Below are 22246 nucleotides of genomic sequence, written 5' to 3' on the forward strand. Positions count from 1 at the left end.
AGAAAAGCATTTATATGATCTCAGTGTTATATTTTTACTCAAGGTTAAACTTTCTTACCACAGTACAGTCAAAGTATGATGCATGGCAGTACTGGATAGAGATATTTATAACCCAGCGACAGGTTAAGGGGCAACGGGCACAAACTGAAACTCAGGAAGTTTCATGCCAATATGAGGAAAAAAGTCTTTACTTTGAGGGTGGCCGAGCACTGGCACAGGCTGCCCAGAGAGGTTGTGGAGTCTCCTTCTCTGGAGACATTCAAACCCGCATGGATGTGATCCTGTGCAACTTGCTGTAGGTGAGCCTGCTTTGGCAGGGGAGTTGGACTGGATGATCTCCAGAGGTCCCTTCCAACCCTGACCATTCTGTGATTTATTTCCTGGCTCTATTCATTTGTCGTGAGTCGGGGTTTCAGAAGGTTAATAACTCTGCTAAGGGACACAAGGGTCAGTGTCGCAGGCTTCAGTGCCTTGCCTTTCAGGGTAAAGAAGGGTTATGTTCTCAAATAGCGTTAAAGTTAGCCTGACAGTACCAGTGATAGTAACAAGCATTAGTAAAATAATAGTTTTTTTAAAAAAGCATAATAATATAAAATGTTATAATCAAGAAAGTATGAAGCACACAAATAGTAAATAAAAATAGGAAAAAACATTGCAAAGTACTTTGAGTGAAAACCACTATCAGAAAGTGAGTTATCCTCAGGGGACTGTTACTAGGAATGATGTCAGCAAAAACTGTTGTGTGACTGCTCAATCGTGGAAGGACTTGAACAGTTTCACTTCCCGCTGTCCTCTAGCCTCGCAAGACTGTGATTCTCTTCTCCAGTTCCATAAGGTTTGTGAATAGCAACCAACATGTGATAAAGGGCTAAATTAACTGGAGTCGTAGCTGTTTGTGCTTAAACTTTGTCCAGAAATTACTGTCATCAGGGATCTGAACCTGCCTTTCATGGAGCTGTTTTCCTGCATACAGATGAAAGACAATTTTTTCGACGTGTTTGTCCCCTGCTAGTGTCTAACTTTTTCTTTCTGCTTTGTATTTTCAGTTGTTCTTCTAAGAAAGCCAAGTCTCATCTTTACAGTTTCTTACCAATTTTAAAATGGCTTCCCCGTTACCCACTGAAGGCATACTTACTAGGAGACATTATCTCAGGTATAAGCACTGGGGTTATGCAACTTCCTCAAGGTGAGTATCTCTCTGGATTTATTTATCCTTCCTTTACTTTTTCTGTGTGTGCTTTTATGGTAGTGCTTGGTTTCCTGAACAGGTGCTCTTGAGAATGGGATGTGGATTTCAGGTGTGTGTGGGGAGGTTGGTACTGCATTCTGCAGACCAGCCCATAATGATGATTCCCTTAAAACTGCAAGTCAGCGATATGAAAGAAGCTTACCTCTCTGACCAATACCAACTGCTCTCGATGACAGAGCAACTTCTCACAGTTTAAGTGCATGTCTGAACCTTTGCGGCATGCACGCAATTATGTTCTGATCTCCTCATCCTGAAAGTTGTAGCAAATTTCCTACAGAGGGTAGCTGTATCTAATAGACATGTAGACAATGTTTCAGGAGAGCAACTGTTGCAAAGTAACCAAACTAAATTCAACCAGAGAAGTAGGTGCAAGAAATCAGAGACTGATCCCTCTTTTTCTCTTAAGGCTGAAAGTCACCAGTTTAAGCTATAACCATAGTAGTGGGCAATGATTTACATGCTGGAAATAAAATTATCTTCTATGACAAGACTGCAAATCTGTGGAATTTCTATTAAATTACTTGGAAGTTTCACCCCAAGTGGAGCCTGGCCCTGAAGCAGGAGCAGGAACACTTTACTATCAGCAGTTTCAGAACTGCTATGGGGTTAGAAAGTGACAGCATTTTTACAGCAGTATCATTATGGGGTCCCATCACTGCTGTGGGAATGGCAGCTTCACAACAGCTGCCACAGTCCCAGTAGATTTCCCCGGGAGGTCTTGGATTACAGGGAATTCTTGAATTTGTGCAGAGCCCAGTCCAGAGGAGTCCTCAAGCCAAAGGGAATGTAATTAAGCATATATAAGTTTACTAGTGTTTTGGCTTATTTCGTATTTCTACCTCACTTTTTCCACTTTAGGCTGAGGCAGCTCTGAAGAATTAATCTGTGAATCCAAGAAGCCTAGATTTTAATAGGCGGTAACTCATTAAAGCAATGGAATATTCTAACTTAGTCTGTGCAGTTGACTTCTTGATTTCTGTAGCTTCCTGGTTTTGTGCAATTTTTTATAATTAAGGATATTTTTTCTTACAAAAATATAAACATCAGCTTATCTTAAACTGATAAGTAATGTGGTTAACTGCCAGGCAAATCTGTCATATACTAGACAAACATCACCGGCTGTGTACTGAAACACAGTTTATGTAATGACCAGATAAGAACACTAAAATTTAAGTGGTCAGCAGTGAACTTTATACTTGAGTTTTGTGACTTTGTTTTAAACTAAACATTATTCTTTCCTTTGGTGACTGTAGACATGCCCTTAAATTGCTCCTAATCTTTCCCTTTCTAAAAGACAAGAGTTGAACTTTTGTTTTTCTGGAATGGATGCAATTATAGCAAGCATGAGTTCAAAGAAGCCTGGGAATCATTCCAGGCAGAACTACAATGACCGGGGTGTTTGAGCTGTGAACTCCTGTCATGTCAATATCTCTTTATTTCCTTGGCACTGACAGCCTTTAAAAATGAAAAGGAAAAGGAATAAAAGGGTATTCAGATCAGGAACTTCACACAGACCCACCCTCCCTGTTTTGAAACCACTGGTTCTCAGTTCTAGGCACTTGTACTGTTAAGTTCATCACCATATTAAAGGCCAGGCTGTTATAGTGCAGGGTGTTGAGCTGATACTCTTGGCATAAGAGGTACCCCCTGGGGCAGAGAATACATGTGGGATGAGTTTCAGAAGTACTTAATGAAAAGCTCATTGCTGCAAGAGAATAAACTATATCATCAGTCCTGTTCTGATAGGAATATGAATTCTTGGTTAGGACTCAGACATTGCTTAGGGCATAAGCAAGGTCATGTGAGCTATTACATTGCACAAGAGTGCCGAGATGACACAGAAGATCCCTTCCTGGTTGTGTTCTTTTGTTGTAACCTGATGCTTTGTCTCTCAATTTAAAAATAAATTAATAGGGAGAGGTGTGTTCGAGTATCGCTAGCTCTCAATGGTGGGTGAACCATTGCTTCCTTTTGTAATTTGCACTGGACCGTTGGGCTTCTTGGTCCTAACTTGGACCAGTCTGCCCGTGTGGTAAGAACACGCCACTTCCTCAGGGTTCATGAGTCTGCACTTGCAAAGTTGCCCTGGAGAACCAAACCAAGCCAGGATACAGCGTTTTCTTCTCGAGGCCTATTTGTTTAGTTCTGGTGTCTAGTTCTCATTAACACAAGCCGCGTAGAACTATTGATTTTGCTGGAACTGCTCGGGACAGTTATGCGCCATATCACATGCACACCATTTGGTTGTGAGCCTGGTCCCATGATAAGCACACGCTCAGTCAGGCAGAGGGAGAGCATCGTGGGAGGTGTCGCTCCCCGGCGTCCCTTAGAGCTGCTCCCACACAGCTCCATTGCCGTGCTTGTCAGCCCCCCCTATAAATAGGAATGGTGTGGATTGTACTTCCACTGCGTGGAACTGGACAGTGCTTAATAACAAGAAGAACTTCATTTGGGGGAAGAATACCAGATTATGTAAGCTCTATGACCTTACAGAATTCTCTGCTTATTTTACATTTTGGAGCATGTTTTGTGGAAACATAAACTGTTATGTCATCCCACCCATTCTGGGGTGAGGGAGGAGAGAAGTATTTAATCAGTCATAGATTACCATGAAGATCATGTCTGATGAGAAAAGGAGGAGAAAAATCAAATGTGTCCCACCGGTTATGGGGTTTTGGGTGTTTCTAATTACGTTCTCTGATAGATGAAAACAAAAGCAACAAAAGTGGTTGTTGGCTATTAAGAAGTACTTCCAGCCACAAAGGCAAAACAACGAGTGCACAGATGTACACACAAACGTGCACACACACACCTGCGGTGCCTGTAATTAGAGACTTTTGGTTTCCTGACACAAACCGTCAGGTTTCTAGGCACTGCCCAACAGTATTATACATATTAAAGAGTATTCCTTGCAAGACTTGTTTTTTAAGCTTGTGATATGTCATTAGATTTCCTATTAGGTGTGTTCAATTTTAATAGGCTTAAAACCTTTTGCTTCAGATGGTTTCTTTCTGTCATTTGCCTAACATACATATTTGCGTCTTGTTTTCTAGGTTTAGCCTATGCTTTGCTGGCAGCTGTTCCCCCAGTATTTGGCCTCTATTCTTCATTTTATCCTGTCTTTCTGTATACTTTTTTTGGAACCTCCAAGCACATATCAATAGGTATATCTGTATGGATAACTGAAAGTCTGTGTGTGTGTTTAATAAAATTGTTAAAAATAAAATTGGAGAAATAGAAAATGTAGTTGTTTTCCATAAATTCAAATTTAAGCAAACAGGAGAAATGCAAATGTGTCAAACATTAGCAGTATTTTTTATTGTTAATTTATCCTTCCTACTTAGGAAGGAATAGAAGAGCATCTTTTATTGGATTAGATCTTGAAATTTGTGCTGTGAACTCCTGAACTGTAATTTCATCGCTGCAGTCAACTGTCTGTGTGGCCAGGATGAATCTTTAATTTGCATAAGAGAAACCAAGAGAGAAAAAAATGACAGTGTTTACTTACCATAGAGGTGTATATTCACCATCTAACTAGCTTTAATGGTGCCGAGTACTGGAGCAGATTTTGGGACTAAAAAATAAAACATTTAGGTAGAAACCTTTATTATAGTTTAATTCCACACATCTTTTAATAAGAACCACTTCAAAAAAAAAACCAAAACACACCAGGATTTTAACCAATTATTTTCCTCTCTCTTTTATTTCAGGCACCTTTGCTGTGATTAGTATGATGGTTGGTGGTGTTGCTGTGAGACAAGTGCCTGATGAAATTATTTATGTAGGCTACAATTCTACTAATGTTACAGATTCCCTTGAATATTACGATGCTAGGGATACCAAGAGGGTACAAGTGGCTGTGACTCTCGCCTTTCTTTCAGGAATTATCCAGGTATGTGCTTGCAGTTTGCTGTAAGGGCGAGTTCAGATGCTGCTGCTAGACTTGCAGTTGCAAGGGTTGCTGTGTCATGGTGGATCCCCTGTCAATAGACTTGGAATTCAGCACTGCACTGTGTAGAATACAGGCTGCTTCGTGACAGCCACGTAACACAAGTGGGGAGGGATGCATTGGAGGCAAGGCTCTGTCTGGCATCTTGGCTTGACTGGGAAAAATGGGACCTCCTCCCTTTCATTTTTTCCTGTCCCATCAGAAAAACTCAACCTGATGCTCTCTAATCTGTCCTTAAATGCATACAAGCACATATGTTTACCCGTATCCTACGTTGCATCTGCCAGTGGCATGGAAGGTTTTGGTGCATTGGTGGCTGCTTACTGAACTGTGACTTTAGAAAGGCCAAGTTCAGGTTTGCCCGATCTGGCTTGGGCATTGAGGTAAGAAGAGGTGTCCTATGGCTTGTATGCTACACAGTGGTGATGTTCAGGCTACAGTGGGAGTCACATGGTTAATACTTCTGTTCTTCATTAGTTGTGTTTAGGTTTCCTTCGATTTGGATTTGTAGCCATCTATCTAACAGAGCCTCTGGTGCGAGGATTTACTACTGCTGCTGCAGTTCATGTCTTTACTTCTCAATTAAAGTATCTCCTTGGCATTAAGACTAACCGATACAGTGGACCCCTCTCAGTTGTATATGTGAGTAACTACATTTACTAAATGTGCAAATTCTGCATTGTCTGGATCTAATACTTAAGCCTTTTCCTATTTTTTTTTAATTATTTTGGCACTAAGTAGAATAATGCTTCGGTATTCAAAACTGGGTATGAGGTCTTTAAGTGCCATAGCAATATATGAGCATCTTAAAGTGCAACTTGGGTGCGACTTGATAGATCAGGACATTCTGAGATGGGCTGATTTTAGGATTCTGCTAAATGTAGTTTTGTAATATGAATAGATAATGTTCATTGAAGCAAGTCTCTCGTACATTGTGGGAAAATTTGCTACTAAAGTGCTTCACTGTAGACCAGATGTTTTGCAAAGCTAGGAATGTTATTCCCAAATCCTTGCCCAGTATTTCTTTGATTTTACAGACAATTCCTGATGGGAGTATTCTTCATTTCCTGTTTGTAAGCTGGTTTGTAGTGTGATTGGATGCAAAGTACTGTGTCATCATAAATGTACCTGTTCTTTAGAGTAGTGGGAAAAACTATTTTGAAATAAAGACTCACTGTAAAACATTGCTATTTATCAAAACATTAAAACTGGTCAGAACATGTAGGGATCCAGTATTTGACATAGCTCAGTCTAATCTTCTGCTCACCTTCTGTCTAACACATAGTGAGGCAAGAGGACAGAAGGAAAACCATGCAGTGTAAAGTTATGAATTGGTTAGTATGACTTAAGTAAAACCAGAAGCTCTTGTTCACTTGAATTTAAAATTTATAGTTGTGCTCTGAAATAAATGTAAAGGATCCCATGCAGGAAATTATTTGTTTAAAGGGACATTTCTAATTGAAATCACAACCAAAGCTTTTAAGTTTATATGAGCATTACTTTTCTTGCTGTTACGAACAAGGAGAGTTGAAATGCATCTGAATATGATTTACCTGCCAGTCTAGGAAGCCGCAAGTTGTTATCACAAAATCAGTGCTCTGATTTTGCAGACAAGAACTCCTGAGTGGAAGAATAGGGAAGATCTCAGATACCTCTGAAAACCCAAGCTTTTGAGCAGATTGATGGCACTGCAATAACAAAGCTTCAGGATTTCGACTACATGGAGGCTACAGAAAATACTTTGTGGGAATCTTTCTTGTGTATTTGTGCAGATGTAACAAACCTTTTGGAAACAAGGCTACACTAATGATTAATTCCTAAATTTTCTGTTTAGTTCACTAATCCAGAAACCGGACATACTAACTGCCAAACAAATAGGAGGGAAGGTATACATTCAAAATGTAGGTATACATTCAAAATATACTACCAGGACATCATCAATGTATAATATCCTGATAGTTGTAGTTTTCCTTCTGTCTAAAGAAGGGTATGTACATCTTCTTTCAAAGACCTCTCCAGAGGTCATTTATTTATTGTTATTTTTTTAAATGCAGTAGAAGAAGGAGGAGTAATTGGTAGGGGAATAATTTACCCTCTAGCAACTTGTGTGCTCCAACAGACTTTCTTCCCTAACACCCTTTCAATAGTATTTTCAACTAAAAGGTATTTGGAATACTGGGCAGTTCAGCAGTGTTGCAAGATCACTGTTATTTAATCATATTGCTATGGTAACCTCAGTGCAGCTTTATCGTTTTAGAATGGTTTATGCAGCTCTAAGTAGATATGACTTGCCAAAGAATATTTGAAGGTATTAGAAGGAGCTTGCATTTATTGCTCTCAGGTAGCTGCCAGTATGAAATAAGTGTGAAAATGTTGAGAATAAGATATGTGGTTTAGTTTAGACTTTTTTTCCCCCACGATAGTTTTTTCTCCACATTTTTGCCCAATTTGAGGAAGACTGATATTGAAAATGATTGCAAGTGCATCTCCCTCACTGAGATAATCTGAACTTCTCTGTTTTGTGGGAACAATGGGATTTTGGTGAGGCACTGATTCACTGTGGTTATAAATGCAGAATAAAACCACAGCTGAACAGCAGTGTATAATTTGCCCTTTTGTGGCAAATCTCCATGAAGATTATATTTCTTAGGAATAACTATGATACTTCTGTTGTTTTACAGAGCATAGCTGCTGTGCTTTCAAAAATAACAACCACCAATATTGCTGCATTGATTGTTGGATTAACGTGCATTGTTCTATTGTTAATTGGCAAGGAAATCAATCTCCGGTTTAAGAAGAAGCTCCCGGTTCCTATTCCTATGGAGATAATTGTGGTAAGCCAGTTGTGAAATTCTGTAGCTAAATTATGTAACTATTCTAAAGGTGTAGAAACTGTCTCATTTTCTATCAAGTCTTATTGAGCTTTAGAGTAACTTCCATTGAACATAATTCATTGGAGGCTTGATCCAGTTGAAGGTTTGGATATTCATAAGGTTAGGGACTGACATGCCCAAGTCTTAGGTGTAAAGTCCCAAAGAAGAGCTGAAAACCCAGTTAAACACCCACAGTCTCCTGTGGCAATGGGTAGGTTAAGATTTGTTGTAAAACCCCCTCTATCCTGGAGTTTCAGCACCTGCATGATTCTGTGCAAGAGGTGCCTCTGAGTGGCATTTCCCACTTGGAGTCCAAGAGCCCAGAACCCCCTCCTGAAGGAAGGTGCTTACAGATGCCTGTTTCAGAGGTTCTACAGGGCTTGCTTGCTTTTTAAAATGCAGTGGTAGAAAGACGAGCAGGAACCAGCGGAACTTGCTACTTAACCTTCCTTTCTCTGTTTCTGAGACTGACAGCTGACTGCAGCATTGATTCTATTTTGAATGACTATGCTAAAATACATGGATAAAGCAGACTATCTTAGTACACACAAAGCCCGCACCTCAGATAACCTTTCACCTTTTAATGTGTTTGGATTTAAAAATGAGTTCTTGGGTAACTAGAGCTCTTGAACAACCTGCATAAAATCAGAGCCAAGAAAGGGAATAACTGAAGGCATGGGTACAATCTAGATAGAAGCAAAGAAAAGGGATACTGTTGAGAGATGATGGAGGTGGTGTAATAAGGTATTGTTTGATAGTAAGGCAGTAGCAAAGCGATCTTACAAAGTGAGTTCCTTTCACTGCTGCTGCCCCAGTTCTGTTTACAGATAGCATGCAGGTTATTCACATGAAAATATGGCAGTGCAGACATCCTTGGCTTGTCCTTGCATTTAATTTCCCAATACACTATTCTGCCTGAGCTTGGCTCAGGCAAAGGGAATTCAGGTGATTCAGATCATACCATAGCATGTTCCATTTAACTGTTTGCAAGAAAACTTTATAGAATCAGTGGGAGTTGAACATGATGGAGGGAAAATCATGATACATACTTGGTTTTATCTGCTTCTTTACCCCCTAACTCTTAGAAAACTGACAAATAAATGTAATCCCTTGTGTTTATTATTCATAATCAGCTAACTGTTATTAGTTCTTTAGGTGGCTTTATCTCTTTCTGGCTGATGTTTACAAATGCGTTTGTGGATTTTTAGGTAATTATTGGCACAGGAGTTTCAGCTGGAATGAATCTGAGTGAGTCATACAGAGTGGATGTTGTTGGGAATATTCCTCAAGGGTAGGGATGATATATTCTTATTAAAACTATACCTTTTCCATATGGCACATAGCTTTTATTATAGTAATTTGTAAATATTTATTTCATCTTCCAAGGTTACGTGCACCAGCAGTTCCTGAGATTCAGCTGATCCCAGCAATATTTGTGGATGCAATAGCAATAGCAATAGTTGGATTTTCAATGGCTGTATCAATGGCCAAGATCTTTGCCCTTAAACATGGTTACACTATTGATGGGAATCAGGTAAAAGTATTGTGATTGCTTTGTTGAAAATTCTCAGTAGCACCTTTGTTATGTCATTGAAGTAGAATGGGATATTGGACAAAAATGAGTTTTTCTTTCATAGTGGAATCAGGTCAGGTTTTTGACAGCCTACACATTTAAATGCCAGGAATTATTTTAAGTTCTTCTTCTCACTTGTTTTAATAACCAGCTTCACTTCTAGTGCCATTTTGGGAAACTTGAATCTGTTAGATTTGGACATAGGCAGGAATATTAATTGTTGGGACAGACATTACTTAGCCTACTGTCCTGATGGGCAGCTACTTTACTGCTGCTTTCTGTAACAGAGCGAAGCGTAGAGTTCCCATGTGATAAATACAATGCCTTATGTGTCAAAGAACTGTTATCTAAGGTTTAGAAATTCCAGTTAAGCTTTATAGTTTCTTTTTATTCCCACCCATTGCAAATAGGCAACTCATCATTTTCTGGGGCAGTAATTTGCCCTGTCTGTAATTAGCATTCTGATCATGATTTGAGTGATAAAGATATGTCATCCTCACCTATTCTGTCCTTCCTGTGCAATTTAGAATCAGTATTACAATTGGATTATTGGTTGGTATCATTATGTTATCAAGGGAGATAGAGAGTTCATACACTGTAACACATTTCCTAGAGCAAGCATCTGACATGGTACAGATCAGCTGTTCCCCCTTCTCAAAATGGCTATCTTTCTCTGAGGGTAAATGGAGTTTAAATGACTTTTACCTACAAAGTTTTACATCTGGTCAGATGAATCTCATCCTTCATGTCATTGTTCTCTGCTACCCAGAGAGAGAAGATGACAAATCCATAGCTACATGAATGGAATCAGGTCTATTTACGTTAGTTAGTAATCACCACTGACCTGAGTTAAGCATCTAGATCTTTGTGTCAGGAGGTGCCAGATGCTACTTCACCTGTATGTTGAACTATAGAACTCCTTGTCACGGGATGCAGTGCATGCTACGTGTTTAAATGAATCAAAAAAGAATTGTACAAATGCAAAGGGAAAAACTCATTGAGAACTATTGGAAACGGGTGATTCAAATCACCTCAGTTAGAAATAGTGGGATGCAGAGTAATCTGGGGAGACCTCTTTACAAGCAAATGCTTTCTTAGGCATCAGAAACACAGTACTGAGGTAGGTGGAGCTCTGATCTCACTCACGATAACAGTTCTCATGTGGGATCTTCCTGATGAAGCAGTGGACACATGTTGTTTTCATGTACAGCAATGGTTTACTGCCCATGGAAACATGACCAAGGCTGCTCTTGGTTCTGATAGTACTAAACAGATAGTTTAGGGTGGGAAGCAAAGAACAGTGTTTGTATGAGAAACCATTTTCCATGTATATTCAGGGTTAAAATTCAAGTTATCCCCAAGTTGAAGAAATCCTTAAAACAAGCAATGCTGTCATTCATTTTAGTTTTTGGTCTGACTCATTACTGTAACATTTAAGGATAGGAAGTGTCTCCAGCACTTCGTCAGATACCTTATTTAACAGATGATTTAACATGCATCAGTTTGCGCATATGTGAGAACCATAGGTATAAGCTACAATAAGGTTGCTTATTCTCTACAATAAGGTAGCTGGAAAGCACTGTAAATAAGATGTGGTTATTACTATGTATGGATAGCTCCAGCTTTGTACAGTTGCTAGGTATAACTGCCTTTTGTTTTGCTTTATTGTTTAACACAGGAACTTATTGCCTTGGGAATATGCAACTCTGTGGGGTCATTTTTCCAAAGCTTCTCAATCACTTGCTCGATGTCTCGGAGTCTTGTTCAGGAGAGCACTGGTGGGAAAACTCAGGTACATGAACCCAAACTTTGAGCCAAACAAAGTTTGATTTTTGGATCTCCAAAGCTAAAGTCTGAATCTGCACTAGATTGCCAGATTTCTTTGCCTAGGCCAGAAGGAATAACTGAAGTTTCCCATGTTTCAAATCCACATTGGGCCAGGATAGAAAGCTGCACAACAGCCAAAATGGGTGAACTGAGTGGGAGGGATCAAAAGTCACTTGAACAACCAGCCTTGCGGAAAGCATAAGAAGGGTTTGCTAATCAGTAATACTGCCCTTTGGGGGCACTTACAAATCATTTCTGCTTTTGTTCAGATTGCAGGTGCTCTCTCTTCAATTATGGTTCTGTTGGTAATTGTGGCTATTGGATACCTCTTTGAACCACTTCCACAGGTAAGGGAGTTTTACCTGTTAGGCATTGCATTGCCAGTGAACAGAGACCAGTGAGTATTGCTTAAAATAGAGATTGTGGGATGATTAGTAAGCAACACAGTTAGGCCTTGATCCAGAAACCTTTAAATTTTGTGTGCATTTTTGCTGTTAAGTTGGTCTAGAAATGAATAATGTTTTGAAGGATGCAGCTTGCTTTTTGTGGTTGTTTTTAATATTGGATGTTGTGGACTCTTGTCTTTAGAACATAAAAATTATACCTTCAAACAGTTCCCCTTTAGAATCATTTAGCTTGGAAAAGACCTTCAAGATCATCAAGTCCAACTGTAAACCTAACACTGCCAAGTCTACCACTAAACCATGTCCCTAAGCACCACACCTACGCTCTTTTTAAATACCTCCAGGGATGGTGACTCAACCACTTCCCTGGGCAGCCTGTTCCAATTCTTGACAATGCTTTCAGTCAAGAAATTTTTCCTAGTATCCAATCTAAACCTCGCCTGGTGCAACTTGAGGCCATTTCCTCTTCTCCTATGGCTTGTTACTTGGGAGAAGAGGCCAACCCCCACCTCACTACAACCTCCTTTGAGGTGGCTGTAGAGAGCAATCAGGTCTCCCCTCAGCCTCCTCTTCTCCAGGCTAAACAACCCCAGTTCCCTCAGCCACCTCTCATAAGACTTACCCTCGAGACCCTTCACCACCTTCGTTGCCCTTCTCTGGACATGCTCCAGCACCTCAAGGTCTTTCTTGTCATGAGGGACCCAAAACTGAACACAGCACTCGAGGTGCGGCCTCACCAGTGCCGAGAACAAGGGGACGATCACTGCCCTGGTCCTGCTGGCCACATTTGATTGCAGCATAGGAATTCTGGGAAGAGATTAAAAAGTTAAAAGAAAGTAATAGCTCAGCTAGGACAGGGTTGGAGCTGGGTGATGACTCAGCATAATGAGTTGGTTTTGCTGCAGTTTTACTTATTTGTATAAAAATATATCTAGGTGAATAAGTATATTCTGACTTTTTTAAAAAAGTTTCTGTCTGGTGACATGCATAGGGTGATATGCAGTTCCTGTTTCTTTTTATAGGACTTGTACTTTGGGTTACACCTATATGACTGTTGCAGGAATTGTTGCAGTATATTGTAGAGAAACTTGAAATGGAGATTATAGTCTAGCTGCTTCAGACACTACAGACTTTATAATTGCAGTAGCAAGGAGGTCAGGAATATGCGAGTTCTCTTGCCAGGAAAGAGTATATCAAACTGTACTGACTCTGGCTTGCCATTTCTGCAGCTGCAGTGAAAGCATATCTCCACTGAACTACTTGAAAAGTTGGGGGTTTTTTAAATGGAACATCTGTTCGGTAGGCTTATATCAGTTGTACAAAGCACAGAAATAGTTATTTGTGATGCTTTGAAGTTATTATTTGGCACTGGGTTAATTTTGCTTCTGAAAATTGCATTTGTGTAATATTCTTAGACAGTGCTAGCTGCAATTGTCATGGTGAACCTGAAAGGAATGTTTAAACAGTTTGGAGATGTCATGCACCTCTGGAGAACCAGTAAGATCGAGCTGGTGAGTAGTGCACAGCTCAGTGCATATATTTTACTGTAGTAAATTTGGTGCTCCTCTTCTTCCTAACCCCCAAAACAGGGTAGAAACTTATCGAGGAGTTACAGATTGGTGTTGCATTGCAGATGAACATAAGACATGGAGCTGTAAGTACCCTAGGAGAGTGATCTGTTGCAGACAAGAATGTTTTTGTTGTTGTTCAACAACCTTTAACTCAGCTCAGAAGTAGTTTGGTTGCAGTAAAAGCAAAGCTTTTGCAGTGTTGCTATAGGAACTGCACTGAAGGCTGTGGGAATGTCTGAGAAGAATTTGAAAAACGGAGTAACAAAGAAAACTACTTGAAGGTATTTGCCATCTTTTAAGACAAACCAAAAACCTGGCTGGAGTGGGCCAGAACTAAGAGTGTATCAGAAGGAACATTTTGGTGGCATTTTTCCCCTGGATTAACTGGCTGATGGAAGTAAGTGAGAGCTACTTGCAGGTCTTGAATATTTTTTTTTTTCCTAAGGTATTTGGACTCATGGTAACACAGGATTCTTTGGAGAGCAGGATTTAAGGCATTAATTAATATGTGACAGTTTGTCAGATGTTATGTTGGTGCGCCTTGAGCTTTTATGCCCTTCTGAAAGGTTAAGGTGATTACAGTCTACTATCATGACGGATTACATTATAGCCTGTTCCTGAACAGAAGTGATACATAGGTTTTGAGGTTGAATTATGATATTGTTTTTGCTGTTAACAGAAAAGGATGCATAATAATCCAGACCTTTTCTTTGTTTTAGGCCATCTGGGTGGTAGCTTTTGTGGCTTCTCTTTTCCTGGGACTAGACTATGGTTTACTTACTGCAGTAGCGTTTGCAATGATAACTGTTATTTACAGAACACAAAGGTCAGATTTCTTCTTTATCAAAATTAGTGTTTGCTGATCTTCTATGTGGTTTTGTTTGTTTAAGGGGTGCAAATAAGCAGAAGACCTTTCCACCCTCTTCAACTGCATGCAGTATAGAATTTGCTTCATAATATAGGTCATGCCCTGTGGCTCTGATCCAGGGTTCACATTTTATTTTTCTGAGAACAAAATTTCTAGAGGGCATGAACTTGCAATTTCAATAATAAACAGAAGGTTTTCGATTTCTTATATTGGTTAACCTTCTTGTTTACTTTTTTTAATGCCTAGAGTTTAGAACTTCAAATGTGCTTGATGCCAGTTTCACTAAATGATTACATTTCATGTGCACTAATTGTCACAGTCAAGCAGAAGTTGCGTCAGGTTATCTCTAGATGAATTTTATAGGTATTTTATAAGAAAGTCCTAATTCATCAAAAAATTGTGCCTGCCTTTCTAGTTTTTCAAATCGCTTCTCCTCTCTCCCCATTCAAAGTGACAAAGCTTTTACTGTGAAGATTTCCAGGTCTACAGTGCAATGATTTCTTGCCTGTGTGGATAGGACTGTCATGCAGGGCTTCTAGGCTCAAGATCTGGGACATCTAGGTGGAAAATGTACAAAAGTCTTGGTTTCCGTCTGCATTGGAATGAAACCAAATTCTGGGATTTCTGCTCTGCCTAAAGAAGAGCATTTTTCTGCCATCTCTATATGGTTTTGTTCTTGCAAACAGAAGAGTAATGTACTTTGCTGTCACACTGCTTGTGAGTCTGCAATATTCATCTCCTCAGGCATTGTCCTGGGAGCAGAGTGGCTCTTTGAAATTGCAGCGTGTTTTCTGCCAGTATGAGTTTTCATATTTGCAGGATAGTCAGTGGAGTTGCATCAGTTCATGCCTAAGAGAATTTCCCCTGTACCTTTGCATGCTTTGACCCATGCTTTTCAGAAAATGACAACATTATACAATGCTAAGGTTTTTTTATTATTTTTGCACTGACAGAAGCAAACTTGTCTGGTCACCAAATGGCCCCTTTATTGTATTCCTGCCACAAACTGCCCACTGCATTTGACCACGTTTAGATAAGCCTATACCAGACGGGCACTGGAGAATGACCATTTAAAACAAGTTTCAATCTGTATTGAACACTCACTTTTCCACTTTATAAGTGATAATACTGAAATATTTGCTTCCATTTCTCGCTAGCCCTCAATACAGAATCCTCGGTCGGATTCCTGACACTGACATCTACTGCGATGTGGAAGAGTACGAAGAGGTAGGCCTGTATTCTTCTACAGTGAAGAGTTTTATGTAGGGGAGCAAAGGCAATTGTGGTAATTTGCTGCTTATCCCTACCATACTGCACATACAGTGCTGTCTACCTAGCATTCACCTGTGTGAAGGGAAAGAAAATAAATTTGATTTTAGTAGTAAAAGCTGTTTTGTTCAAAATGCTAGCTTTTTGTACTCCATGTACACTTGACTAGGAGGTGATGAAAAGTAACCTTTATCCTAGTTCCATTGTACTAGCTTGTACAAAATGGTAAGGTTTATAGGAATACCACTGCTAAACCTGCCATGTACAGAAGTGCATACAAGGCCACCTTCTTTACTTGTGTGACAGTATTGCATGAAATCTGTGGAACCCAGGATCCAAACTGGTATGTTCTGCAGAATTGCAGAAACTGTTCAAAACAGCGTCTCCCTGCCTCCACCCATTCCCTGCTCATTAAATATACATGATTAATGGCACAATTGCTTGGCATGCACTTAGCTTCTTATAAATGCCATTTTGTTCAACCAAAAGTTAGTGAAAGCAGTACATTTTGCCAATATAATGGATATAAACATGCTGTATTTATTCACAAACAGCAACTAGAATTTTCTGCATTCTGCCATGTTTTCAGAGATGCTGCTGTGAAGGCTACATCCCCCTTTATTAAGGAACCGGTCTGTAAAAACCTATCTGAAAAAATGATGCTGTAATTTGGAAATATTCTCTCACTGCCAGTTCTGCTTTGAATATGACACAAAGCAAAAGTATATGTGGGCATGTTTATAGCTGTATGCAAAGAAGAGAAGACTCCATTTTTGTTATACTGAATGCAGTTAGCATTTCCTCTTCCTCTATAAAGATGGAGTTGGCAGCAAATGCCAGGCTGGATCGCTACTGCTGGCCAGATCATTTGCACGTAAAATGTCAGAGTGCAGCCTGTTTAGAGATGACTTCATTTAAAGCAAAGAAGTGATATCGAGACCTATCTGAAGGCCTCTTTAAAACCTTTTTGGTACCTGAGGAGACAAGAAAGAAAAAGAAAGAGAGAAATAAGTCATTATACCTGTAGAAAGGGAGGCTAAAAGGAAGCATTCCTAGATCTGCATGATGTCCTCATGTTAATACCAGCTGCAGATAGCAACATCAGAGAACTGCAAATATTTAATTCATTTTTATGGCTGTACATTTTGTTGTTATAAAGAGGGAGGAACGTTACATGGCATTGATTGTGTGCAGTATTACACCGGGAAAGGGGGAGGTTCTGATCTTCTTATCAATGCTTATAAATACCTTAAGGGCGGGTGTCCAAAGGATGGGGCCAGACTCTTTTCAGTGATGCCCAGCAACAGCTTAAGGGGCAACGGGCACAAACTGAAACACGGGAAGTTCCACCTGAACATGAGGCAGAACTTCTGTACTTTGAAGGTGGCAGAGCACTGGTACAGGCTGCCCAGAGAGGTTGTGGAGTCTCCTTCTCTGGAGATATTCAAAACCCCCTGGGCACGATCCTGTGCAACTTGCTGTAGGTGACCCTGCTTTGGCGGGGGGTTGGACTGGATGATCTCCAGAGGTCCTTTCCAACCTCGACCATTCTGTGATTCTGATTGGCTTTGCTCACGAAAACGCCAACCTTTCTCATTTGACACGTGCTGATAGCTGTTCAGGGTTGGCTGCTGGGCTGCTGCATGTTCATGTGTCTTGTGATCACACAAGTGATGATCTAGTGCAGGCAATACTTAACTGCATACATCCAATATTCCTTTCCTTAGATTAAAGAATATCCTGGAATAAAAATATTTCAAGCTAATGCATCACTTTATTTTGCCAATAGCGAGTCATATACAAGTGCACTGAAGAAAAAGGTGAGTAAAGCGAATTTTTTAATGTCTGTGTCTTGAAAATTCAAACTGGCTTCTGAAATGTGTTCATCTTTCAGCTCCTTCAGTATAGCCTCTAGCATAGTGATTCTCAGCCTGTGGCCCCTGATGATGAGTAAAACACGAGAAGGTGACCCTCCAGCCAACTGCAGATCATCTTAGGAAGCAACAACATGGTGGGAGGGAATAAACAGACAAAGTGTAACTTAATACTAACTGCTTGTGAATGGAAAGTCTAGTGGTTGCAGAGCACAAACTGGTCAAACGCTTTTTTTTGAAGAAAGAAATAAAAATAGTTGCTGAACTGAAAACAAAATTTCTGGGAATAAAAGCTTCCTTCTTGGGTGACAAACTTCACTGGAGTATAAGACCGTGGAGTACTGTGGGCATTTAATGCCTTTCATGAGCGACAAAATACCTGCATACAGAGTATGCCTCAGCTCCTGTCTACCCAGTGTTTGTCTGGGTGGGAATGGCAATAACAGAACTAGCTAAAGGCAGAACTGCCTGACCCGGTAGCAATTGCACCCATACTAATTTCTGAAAAATTTTTCTGTAGCTCCCATGATGAGTCTTATTACAAAACAGGTGTGTGGTACTTATTCTCACAAAGCAAGAGGTATTAGCGATTTATGTCCAAATGCACTTCTCTTCCCTTTGCTCTCTGCACTCAAATCAGCATTCAGTTGAAACACGGCACTCTCTGATTTCAAGAAAAGAATGTGATGCATCTCTTCCTTATCTTGTTAACAAAGTGCTTGTCAAGATTATTTCTTCTTACTTAATACTGTTCTCACCCCCACCAAGGGAAGCTGAACAAAGCAGGCTTGTGTTTTAAATTTACAACAGTGATTAATTCAGTGCTGATTGATACTGCAATGTCATCCTAACAAGCTGAATCTCCTCTGATCCTGCTTTCTTTTCGTGACAGACTGGAGTGGACCCTTGTGCCATATTAGCAGCAAGGAGAAAAGCCCAGAAGAGGCATGCCAGGGAAATAAAGGCAGCAAACGAACAGAGGAAGAAAGCTGTGTTAAAACTAGTGAATTCTTCGGTAAATATTTACCTCTGCTTTATCAGCTTACATGCTGCTTTCTGGTGGTACCATTCTTGTTTATACAAGGTGCAGAGTGCTACTCGGGTAGGAAGGCTTAGGGAGCAAGCACTGTGCAGTGCAGACGGGCTACTGAGGGAACAGCGTAAGGATCAGAGGCTCATGGCTGGATTGGGTAGTTGTGTTGAACCTCAATTACATCCAGGTAGCACACAGCAGAGCAGAGCCTTTCCACACTGTCATACTGTCTCAGCAGTGGTGTAGGCAGAAATCAGGGGGACCCTACCTCTGCCCCTCCCCACGCGCTTGGAATAATCATACAGAAATAAATAATAAAATTAATATAATTGTAATTAATTAATGACAATAAAATAATTCAAATTAGCAGCCCCTGTAATAAAAAGGTGCCATCCGCCCTGCTGATCCTGGCATGGTTATGTGAGGCAGGTACACTGAAAAGGGTTGTTTGAAACATGCTTGTGCTCTTGTGCATGTTTAAATTCATCACCCACAGTGGGAGCTGGTGTGTGCTTTTTACGATGGGAAACCAACCAAATGCCTAACTTAAAAGCCGAATTGCTGTTGCTTCTTTTGACTATATTGGCCTCGACAGGATCAGCAGGGATAAGGCAAGGAAATGGAGTACAAACATAGGAACAGGTGTCAGTGTTTGAAGGAAATGGGTAATTCACTCCTAACAGCTTTAAGGTGCTTGCATGTGACTGTAGAAAGGCTGGGCATAAGAGAATAAACCTTGATATACATAAGATACGGAAGTGTATGTGCATGTAAAGCCAGTCTCTGTAATGGTTAGGAGCTGTACACCTTTTCAAGGCTGAAAGAACAGATGAGTGTGGGGAGGAAGGAGATGTACACTGAAAAAGCATTGGCTGTCATTAAGCTTTATTTATCTTCTCTCCCAGACTAACGACATGGAAGCAAGCGCAAAACATGAGATAGCAAATGATGAGTTACCTGTAAATGGAAAATTTGCATCTGTAGATGCTAACGTGTCTCCTGATGAGCATGAACATTTTGTGGAACCCAAAACAAACATCCACTCTTTAATTCTGGATTTCACCCCAGTGAACTTTGTGGATTCAGTTGGAGCAAAAACATTAAAATCGGTAAGTAGGGCTTTTTTTCTCCCAGAAAAACCCACAGAAAACTTGAGACACCTAATAGGAAGCCTGTCAGCATGAGACATAAATGCCAACTGAAATACAATCCAGTATATCTCACCTAATCACGGTTTTAATTCTGTAGCTCCCTAAGTTTTAGCTGAATACTGGGGAATGTGGACTGTGCAGCTTTCACAGTAATTGGCTGACACCTTCCAGACCTGCGATGTGTACCGTGCCATACCTGCATTTAACTTCAGTTTAACTCTGTTGCAGATTATAAAAGAATACAGCGAAGTTGGTGTCTGTGTCTGTATTGCCAGCTGTAGTGGTGAGTTGAGTTGGGGTTTTTTTGGGGTGAGCTTTATGGGAGAGACTGTGTTTTATCTCTTACCAAATTTTCTGCTGCCAGGTACCTCAGTACTATCAGCACTTACTTCACATAAAATTGGATTAAAATTGGATTTGAGGAAAAGCAAGCCTATATGCATTAGAGCCTTCACTTTAGTGAAAGTAGAGCACTGACATAATGAGTTCTGTGAGGGCTAGATCCTGCTCCCATTTATTCCAGCTGGCAAATTGTAAATGCCACACTGAACTTTGTATCTTGATATTGTTGTAATAATGCAATAAGGAGAAAAGCCTGCAATGTTCCAAGTTTCTGATATTTGGAATTGTAGCATCTCCTGCCACGAACAGGCCTCTGTGTATGGCTGGGTAAGAGAATTACCTGTTTGGAGTAGAAGTAGCATGTGATCCACCTGGCTGTTTGAAATGTTTTAGGTAATAACAAGTAAGAGAACAAAGTTGTTATCTTCTTCCTGAGATACAGGTCTTCTATCTTTGTACTTTAGTTTAGGCACTGACACCATGTTTGGTTTTTATTTTGTAGGCCCTGTCATGAATGAGCTGACAAGACTGAATTTTTTTGACAACACTGTAACAAGAGAGTTGCTGTTTCACAGTATTCATGATGCTGTCCTTGCTTGCCAAGTGAAAGACAGGGCTGCTTCGCAGACTGACTTTGACCTCTGAAGAGTGGTATCGAGCAGAATGGAAGCCAGATTTATGCTGATGGAGACTCTTTCTGAATATTTAATTTGCACAGTTTAACGAGAGCCTAAGGCTATTTGTATCTACGGGTATAGGGTGGTGCTTATTTTCTGTAGGAAGAGTGGATAAGGAATTGGAAGCCTTCATGCTCTTGAATTTTTTCCTTCAATCAGGGTATAGCCTTCCAACAACATACAAGCAGAAAATTATGCAAGACAAGAAAATTCAGTGTATTCTGCTGCAATCAGAATCTGATAGACAAGGTGACATTCCTATTCCTGTTGAGAAAATAGGCACTTTAACTCACTACGACGTGGGATCTTGCAGGAAATAACTGTTCTGCAATTGCAATGCACTGTACCAGTGTCTTTAAAGAATTTTCTTAGGTGACTTTTAAAGCCTGATGTCAACATTTGCGTTCAACAGGTTCATATAAATTATATTAATCTGCCAGCTGGATTAATGAATTCACACTGGTAGCATTTAGCTGCTACTCTTTTTAAACCTGGATGGTACAGTTTGGTTTTTTTAAATATCTCACCTGTCTCAACTATACTCAACTCTTTGTTGCCCGAACATTTTCACTGTAAGTGAACTTCAAATTGGAAACTCATTGTTTAATTATTACATTATGAATATAGTAGTATCACTGCCAAAACCTAGTTATGCTTTCTAGAAAAGAATACGGTTGATTTTAAGCTAAAATTAGTTTAGCTTCAAAGTTTGAAGACAAAACTGGTTTAAGGCAGGAATGAAGCCTATTAAAATTAAATTAAGAACTGATGCCCTATGTGCAGTCTCTTAAGCCAGAATAAAAACATAGACAAGGTCTAAAGTCTCAGCGGTCCAAAAAAAAAAAAACAAAAAGAGAAGTACTTTTCTATACTTGAGATACCATCCTGCCAGCACTGCTGCTTCTGCCTCAGCTTTTAAGTGTTTTGAGAAATAGATCTCAATAGAACTGAAAAATGTTACACGTTTGGGTATTGTAAAAGAAACAGTAGTGTGGGGGTTTTTTTCCTATTGTCTTCACAACCTGGCCACTGTGGTACTGCTTAACTTCAGGTGTGAGATGAAAACCATGGAAATGTAATTCAAGCAAAACAAAGAAATCTCCAATGCCTGTATTTCCCTAACAACAATTACTATGAATCAGAGCAGAGGTAGGAACCTGAAAGTGTTTCTCTGTAGGTTATTTCGACAGCACAGGGGAAGCGGAGCGTCAGTGACATTTCATTCAGCACCCTCAAATCAAAGGTCCTGTGCATAAGGGAATTCAAACGACTTCCTCTCTTCTGAATGCAGAACTTTAGACTTTTATTTTGCTTCAAGCTCTGTTGCAATTAGGGGTTGCTTCAGGTAAACCAAGTTTCCCAAGAACCGGGGGCAGTCAGGAAAGATGTCCTCCTTCCTCAGACTCCCCTGCCAATAGGGATAGGAAGCTTTCTGCATCAGAAATTACTGCTTAGCTGGAGTTCAAAGGATTAATTGAATGCATGTTAACACAATGTGCCTGTTTATTTACAACTTTTGGTACATTTTATAAAGTTAACTAGTTTAAGAAGCCTTTGTATCCACATACGGTATATTTTTCTACTTT

General features: G+C 40.0%; 1 protein-coding gene across 2 annotated transcripts in view; it reads left to right on the forward strand.

Moving 5' to 3' along the window:
* SLC26A5 (solute carrier family 26 (anion exchanger), member 5) overlaps window positions 1-20904 on the forward strand; it is a 22100-nt gene extending 1196 nt beyond the window's left edge. The window contains exons 2-18 of one of the 2 annotated variants that reach the window (XM_009695684.1): window positions 1047-1186; window positions 4303-4413; window positions 4960-5141; window positions 5676-5840; window positions 7880-8032; window positions 9280-9362; window positions 9458-9605; window positions 11323-11436; window positions 11741-11818; window positions 13291-13386; window positions 14166-14272; window positions 15472-15541; window positions 17311-17403; window positions 18350-18472; window positions 19396-19599; window positions 19870-19924; window positions 20486-20904. In XM_009695684.1, coding sequence (XP_009693986.1) covers window positions 1047-1186; window positions 4303-4413; window positions 4960-5141; window positions 5676-5840; window positions 7880-8032; window positions 9280-9362; window positions 9458-9605; window positions 11323-11436; window positions 11741-11818; window positions 13291-13386; window positions 14166-14272; window positions 15472-15541; window positions 17311-17403; window positions 18350-18472; window positions 19396-19599; window positions 19870-19924; window positions 20486-20628 — 2065 coding nt within the window. In that variant the 3' untranslated portion in view covers window positions 20629-20904. The remainder of the gene's footprint in view (window positions 1-1046; window positions 1187-4302; window positions 4414-4959; window positions 5142-5675; window positions 5841-7879; window positions 8033-9279; window positions 9363-9457; window positions 9606-11322; window positions 11437-11740; window positions 11819-13290; window positions 13387-14165; window positions 14273-15471; window positions 15542-17310; window positions 17404-18349; window positions 18473-19395; window positions 19600-19869; window positions 19925-20485) is intronic. The other variant, XM_009695685.1, reaches the window with a different exon arrangement.
* Window positions 20905-22246: the final 1342 nt, after the last annotated feature.

Source organism: Cariama cristata, unplaced genomic scaffold, assembly GCF_000690535.1.
Source record: "Cariama cristata isolate BGI_N322 unplaced genomic scaffold, ASM69053v1 scaffold18572, whole genome shotgun sequence".
NCBI classification, from domain to species: domain Eukaryota; kingdom Metazoa; phylum Chordata; class Aves; order Cariamiformes; family Cariamidae; genus Cariama; species Cariama cristata.